At 38.0% G+C, this 7,536-nt stretch overlaps 1 protein-coding gene across 1 annotated transcript; it reads left to right on the forward strand.

Moving 5' to 3' along the window:
• The first annotated feature begins 1,822 nt into the window (after positions 1–1,822).
• On the forward strand, positions 1,823–4,791 carry LOC121695842 (M1-specific T cell receptor beta chain-like). Its single transcript, XM_042076985.1, has 5 exons — positions 1,823–1,873; positions 2,123–2,431; positions 2,778–3,095; positions 4,260–4,388; positions 4,543–4,791. The coding sequence occupies exons 1-5, from the start codon at positions 1,825–1,827 to the stop codon at positions 4,548–4,550; spliced, it is 813 nt and encodes a 270-aa protein (XP_041932919.1). The 5' UTR covers positions 1,823–1,824; the 3' UTR covers positions 4,551–4,791.
• The last annotated feature ends 2,745 nt before the right edge of the window (positions 4,792–7,536 follow it).

The raw sequence follows: 7,536 nt of genomic DNA on the forward strand, positions 1-7,536 counted from the left end.
ATAGGTGTCCTATATCAAGTCGAGGCTTGTATCTCAGCATATCCAAGCAACCCCTTCTCATGTTTACATTCCTCTTTAGTGATGCAACAAAGCATTCATTCAGTTTGCATTGTCTTTGCACATTCTTTGATATTCTGTGGAGTTGTGTGGAGGTTGTGTTAAGTGCAGTGGATCAGGTCCTCAGAGGCCTAAGAAAAGTCTCCCAAGTAGCACTTTACTCTGACCCTGATCAAGAAGCTTCCAGAAAATACGTAATATGTACTGCGCCACATGGGCGGATTATGAATTTTCAGGCCCCTGGGCTCAGATGTATTAAGGGCCCCCCATTAATTGTCGTATATGTGTAAGGGGGGGTTTGGGGGTCCTCCCCCAGAAAAAATTTAATTTGTTTGATGTGATTTCCTGTATTCTGGTGCATTTTGGGGATGGCCAATACTAAACTCAATCATAGCCTACATCCTGATTTGTTGATATTGAGGCAAATCATGGCAAAGGATTCCATGCAAAGGCTTGGGCTTCAGGGCCCCCTGACCCCTTGGGCCCCTGGGCCTGGGCCCGGTAGGCCCGTGCAGTAATCCATCCCTGCTGCACCATAGCTATTAATGCTGCACCAAAACGATGAAATTCACAGCGGTGTACCTCTGATAAGAGAGTTAACCATCGCTAGCACGAGTCAGTGGAGATGCTTGCTGACAGTGCAGAAACTCGATGACTGACTGTGTGACTGCATGCATGCATGGTGACGCATGGTGGCATGCGCTCTGAAGAGATTAATCCAACATTGGTTGCCTATATTGGTGACTTTTTTGCCAGGGTCTGTACAGCAAGTGCTTTTTGGAGTCACCATAGTTATCGTTATGGTTATGATTCTTGGCAGACGCTTATTGACGCTAACGTGACCGTACAACAATAAACAATATCATGAAAATGAACAGTTCAAGAAGACATATAGCCTACATTTATGAATAATAGCTATTCTTAGCCATCATCACCGCATTTTCACCTTCCATAATCTCTGCAGTTCTATCCTTTCTCCTCAATCCATAACCAAATAATAGATGTTATAAAATAGGTAAATCTGATTATTTAGACATGGTTGCTGCTGCACATGCCTCTGTGTGTGATGCTGTTAAGACTAACACACTCTAAAGCAAACAGGTAACTTGCTTGGATGATAATGAGATGAATTTGAAAACATTCAGTGTTTCATGGAGAAGAATAGGTCAGTTGCTGTTCTGCTTTACTTAGCGGAAAAAAAGAGAGGATGCTTTTTATCTGATTCCTTCTCTCGGCTGAACGACAGGAAATGACCCCTGTGGTTTATAGTAGGACACCAGACATGCACGGGCCAGAACTGAAACACACACACAAGCCACAAGTGTGAAGGAAAGCAAGTCAGTCTGCAGTGTCCATAGTTATTGGCATCAACTTATTTTTTTTTCCGTCAGCATTCAGTGATGACACTATTAGTAGTTTGTATATATGTAGGCCTATCATATACATACAAATGTATTACATTAACTAACTATGTATTATATACAACTATGCATTACATTATAGTGCAGCCGGAAAGTTTTCAGACCCTTTTGTTTTCCACATTTTGTTATGTTTTAGACTGTTTCAGAAATGTTTCATCAATCTACACACAATAGTCCAATACTCCACAAAAAAGCAGGTGTTTGGAGTGTTTTGTAAATTTATAATGGGTGTATTATATGGGTCCATCATTGTGGGTATGTCCTTTGGTAAAGAGAAAACCCATCCCCTCAATAAGGGTACTGTGGCTTGAGCCTGGGGTGGTACACTTACAGCTGGGCTGCCAACATGCATGTTTGCTTTGCGATTTTAGGGCTGGCTTGTTTTCTTATCAAAGGTAGTTTTTAATTTAACAATTTTTTATTCATGAAATATTTGTATTTTAAGTGTTTCATATGACCAAAATATGACATTTAAAATCATTTAAACTATGCAATGTACTATAGCATGTGACACCTTAAAAAATAGTAGCTGATTTCTTTTTTTACCTAGAAATGTCATTCATGTCATGGAAAAAACTAACAACTAAAACAAATTATTGCTAAACATATGGGCTTAATTTGTGGATGTTGTCTTTTTTTTACAGCAAACCTTTCGTCGCTTCTGACTCAAACTCCTGGGACAGTAGAGGTGGCAGGCGGCAGCAACGTGACCCTCACCTGTAACCACCGTGAGGTGCTAACCTACTGCAATGCCATCGACTGGGTGAAGGTAGAACCCCTGAGGGGTGAGGTGAGAACAGGAACCCGTATCAGAGCCATCTCGAACAAACAGAAGGAGACGTGTACAGGGACACTTACTGATGTGTCCAGTGATGATGCTGGCATGTACTACTGTTTGGCTGTGCACAGCTCTGTCTCTTACTTTGGAAATGGATCCAAGGTATTTGTCGCAGGTAAGAAAGCCTGTTGTGAATATAATATTATAATAATAATTGTAATTATAATTATAATATATTATAACATAACATAACATAACATAATATAGTATAATATAAAAGAGAATATTGAGAAACATAACAGATGCAATGATTTATATAGAAAACAAGTCTGTCACAGTAAGCTGGACAGTTTTTACAGCTTAATTAGCAGGGCAATGTGCTAACAACAGCAAAACATTGGTCTGATACCCACAGTGTTGACATACTAAAAGCAGTCTGTCCATAGATGGTTACAAGAAAGTCTTGATGTAACGTTAGACTAGAGCAAGACCTTTGGATTTTATGATTGTTTCTGTTGTAGGGACCATCAGCACCTCTCCAACGGTTGGAATCTTGTTACCGTCGGATGATGTTAACTCCAGCGGTGACATCAGCATCCCTCTAGTCTGTTTGGTGTCGGGGGCTGACCGACATAGGGTCCGCCTGCACTGGTGGATCAATGGGGAAGTCTGGGACGGATGGACAAATTCTTTTTGGGTGTCAGAACACGGTTCTGTGACAGAACTGACCCAAAACCATATCATGATTCCAGTGTCAAAGTGGGAAAGTGAAGTGAACTGCACATGCGTACTGACGTATGCAGGGAAATACGCAGACCACAAAACAGTGCAACGAAATGGTGAAAATATTTCATGATTGTTTATTTTTTGAAAGACAGTATGCTAGATTGATTTGGTTAATACAATTGAATATTTCTACCCGTAAAAAATATGATTTTGTGATATATGAATCTTCATTGTTTGCTTATACTGTCCTTCAATGCCCTGTCAGGCATCATTAATGTTTCTCCTAGCCTATAATGCATCATTATAAAACGGATAGTTCCGGTCCTTGATTATGATTGGTTGAATCACGTTCAATGCCGTAGTATATTTTCCCGATATAGCATGGCTGAGACCGCATTTCGTTCTATATGCACTCGAAGTTGCTGAACAACAATTCCGATAAGAATCTACTAGCGGTGGAACTATTCTATGGGGACTCAGTAGAAGAATGGATATTTGTAGATGAAATAGCTTTTAAATTTCATGATTATTTGTTTATTTTGTATCAATTTTTAATGTCCTATAGCCGTTTTATAAAAGCAATAAGCCCCTTGAGGCCGTTCTATATCGTGAATATAGCACAGTTGAGGGTTGTTTAACAGCACTTAGCTTCGCTTCGCTCGCTTTGTGCCTGACAACACCCCTCAGCTGTGATATATTCACGATATAAAACGGCCTCTCAGGGTTTATTGCTTAATTATACACCATTTGAAAACGTGGGCTCTTGGGAATCCATACATGACAGCCTTTTTCATGTACAATCTATATAGTGATTTACATTGTCAAATTAATCTTATATGTCTCAGTTAAATTTAATAAACAATGCCCACCTCCCCCTCCTCCGCCTTTGGTGCTTCCCTACCTTCTAACCATAGAGTATCCTTAGCAATGTGTAGGTGCAGCATATTGGGTGTTGAAATATCTACAAGAATCCATAGAAATAGAATATTAATGTTGTTTTATCCAATATAAGTTGTGCAGATGTATAGTCTATCTTGAATACACCCATTGAACCAGCAACAAAAAAAGACAAATATATTGTGAGACTTGTGCTTCTATTCCATTATTTCATAAGAATCTACAGGGTCTGAGCATTCTAAAGAGGTCACGCATTTGATGGTAGGCCGAAATAGGTGGGAACAGTGCCCTGTAAAGTAGGCACAGTGCAATGTCGGAGGAAAAGCCTAGAAATGGCATAAACCAGATGAAGTTAATTAAGATATGCCTTTCTTTCCCAGGTTTCTCGGCACAGAGGGTGTGTTATGCTACTCTGTGGCTCTCCAGGCTTGTGGGAATAAGTTCAAGCCTCCTTATTCTAGTGGCGTTGACTGTGTTGGCAACATGTGCTGGAAAATATTTAAAATCAGGTAGCGTGAGTTTCTTGGATTGTTTTTCTGGTATTCTCCTTTAAAAAAGGTTTTGAGTGTTCATGAAATTTCAGGATAAGTGAGAAGATAGCTGTGAAACTATTTATATTGTTCATAGTGTTTGCACATGTTCAGTATTCATGTTTTCCCACAGGTCTTTGAAGACAACAAATATAGCTGGAAAAGTCCCTGTGTTGATAAAGTTTTCATCTTCATCTGCAAGTGATTCATCTGCTGTCTTATGTTGATATACATACTAATATTGCTGTTGTTTATATTTTTGCATATCCTGATAAATGATTTCCACTATCTTTCAATTTGCAAAATTAAATGAATTAATATAGATGGAATATTTCATCATGTAAAAAGTGTAACTGATGTACCTCTGCTACTTTCATATATTTATTTAGACAACTAATTTCATTATTGAATTATTAACATTATTTCATAGATTTTTTTGTTTGTTTGTTTTAAATTATTTACAAGTCTTGATTGACCTACTGTAGGCCTATGTGAATGGCCTCAAGGCATGCATATATGAATTATAGTGATTTTATTTTTATAGGCTCAAGCTGCATTGTGAATTCACCCCAATAAACTCTGTTTTGCTGCATTGTTGATGTCATTGGAAGCTTCACATGTTTTTTTCTTCTTCTACAGTAAGTGGGTTAAAGTCCTAGTAAATGGTAGCTAACGCTCCATGTTGCATGCTACTGTGCTGGTGTGGTCTTGTGGGCTAGAATGCTAGGGCAGCACAAATGCCAGAGAAATGGGTCAGGTTATTATGTGGTATGGTTTTAAACACATATACTGTAGGGCCAGACAGACCAGGGGCTTACAACACATTGGGGCATTTCAACAAAGGATGCCAAGCAGTTCTGAGAAAAGAAGCCCTTATGCATCTCAAAAACTTCAGTTCAGATGTTTCAATAGATACCACAATACAATAGATGGTTAACACTTTACTTGACAGTATCGACATAAGAGTCATGACACATGAAACTTAACCATAACCCTAATCCTAACCTCTAACCCTAATCCTATAACCTCAACCCTAACTCTATACCTAACCCTAAGCCTAACCCTAATCCTAACCCTAACTTGTTATGACAAAAACCGAATGTCACTTAATAGCAGAAGCGTTATGTCATAAATGTTTATGACCTCTTTATGACACGTTCATGACAGTGTCATGTCACTCTTATGTCGACACTGTCAAGTAAAGTGTAACCAGATGTTTTTTTTACTTGTGTTCAAATTATATTTCCCCCATTCTCCAGCATACAGTATACACTACATACATAAAGTATTTGGATCCCTGTCATTACATCCACAGGAACTCCACTGACATCCTGTTCTAAATCCATAGTATAGATATTAATATGGAGTTGATCCCCCTTAACAGCTGCGACAGCACTCTCTTGGGAAGGATCCCAATCCATTCAGAAGGTTATTTGTGAGGTCCTGTTCTTTGTGGGCCAGTCAAATTCCTTCACACTATAATCTCGGCCAACGACATCTATGGATCTTGTTTTGTGCACTGGGCACAACAGTTATAGAGCTTCAAAAGGGGGTACAGTACAATTCCATTTGGCCTATGGATTTAGAATTGGATTCCTGTGGGTGTAATGGCAATATACTATATATATGTACCCGACCTGGCAAAATTGAAGTTGTGCATTCTAATTTTGAGATGCAGGCTGATTACTTTAAAAACCATTGAAAATATTGGAAAAAATATTCATTTTTGCTTTTATATATAAGAAGAGGCATTCACAATGAATCTCCCTACTTTTCTTAGTCAAGATAAGAATGTTAAGTTGCAAAAAACCCGTAACCTGTAATTTCAAATGTGATTTTCTCAGTTTCTCAAGGTCACTGTGACTCATTTTGCCAGATCAGGTCACACATGTATAAGTACAGAGCCATTAGTCAAACTGTTTTTCTAATGAATTGCTTCTTCTGAGCTTTGACCAGTCTGGGCAGGAGACTAATGATCATAGTTCATAGTTCATAGTGCTCTATGCTGAAAACCGTTTACATGTGTATTTGTATTGCCTTTTTAAAAAAAAAAACATCACAAAAGTTTTGGGTGTCTTTCACGGTGTTATATCACATAAAGCAAGACCTTTGTTGTGTCTCACTCAGATTATCTGAGCACAGTGTAATATGACTGAAAAATGACACCCCATAGTTCTAAAGTATCCAGAAGGGCTGTTCATATTTATGTCTTTGGTGAGTAGTACACACTATGCATGATCAAGGTGATTCGACCTACCACAGAATAGCAGGCCTTACTCAGGGGGATGGGGCCCTGTGGTCACAGCACTAGGCTACTTCTCAGGGGTACTTCTCAGGGGCAAGTCACAGGGGCATATTCAGGATGCATCTTCGACTGTCACTACTACTGGCATTAGTGTCTTCTGTCACCAGAGGTAACTCGATGATGTACGAAACTTTAATTTGAATTTAAAGTATTCAGCTGATGCTTTTTTTTTAATTTTCAAAATGAATAGATCATAACAAGATGTAGAACTGTAACAATCACAGATAATTATAGAGAAAATATTGGCAACACTTAAGAGGCCACAATAAATAGCAAAGTATACATTACCAAATAGGTTGTTGATGATCGTTGAGAATTACCAATATATCTTATTGTATTACTGCATTACTGTAATAGAACTACAACAACGTTCTGATCACGACTTTGCTTATTGTCCTTTCCTAATCATATTTAGTGATCTATTTATATAATGTATTAATATAATCATATAGTGATGTAATAATATAATATCTGTTTTGTTTTAATGTAAATTGTTTTGTTGTTGTATTTGTTGAGCCCTTGATATAAAGTTGCACCTGTTGCAATTCTTGATAAATCATTAAGATGTCAGATAATGTTGCTATGGATAATGAAAATAATACTATTCAGTAATACCAATAAGCTACGTAAGTATTACCAACAATTATTCTCAAACCTTCAGGTTTGGCTACTTTGCTATTAATTATGGCCTGTTATAATAGTGTCAGAAAAAAACATTTCTTCAAAGAAGGGGTGTAAAAAAGCTTGAAAAGTAACTTTCTCCTCACTCAGACACACCAAAAAGGTACATGGTGCATTTAACTTCACAAATGTTTAAGTATA

Source organism: Alosa sapidissima, chromosome 21, assembly GCF_018492685.1.
Source record: "Alosa sapidissima isolate fAloSap1 chromosome 21, fAloSap1.pri, whole genome shotgun sequence".
Classification (NCBI taxonomy): Eukaryota; Metazoa; Chordata; class Actinopteri; order Clupeiformes; family Clupeidae; genus Alosa; species Alosa sapidissima.

What these genes read in the sequence shown, in the direction of transcription:
- LOC121695842 (XM_042076985.1), top strand. Translation starts at nt 1,825, where the DNA reads ATGCATGTTTGCTTTGCGATTTTAGGGCTGGCTTGTTTTCTTATCAAA. An exon ending in ATCCAAGGTATTTGTCGCAG is followed by an intron (nt 2,432 to 2,777) that starts GTAAGAAAGCCT and finishes TTTCTGTTGTAG; the next exon opens with GGACCATCAGCACCTCTCCA. An exon ending in CAAAACAGTGCAACGAAATG is followed by an intron (nt 3,096 to 4,259) that starts GTGAAAATATTT and finishes TTTCTTTCCCAG; the next exon opens with GTTTCTCGGCACAGAGGGTG.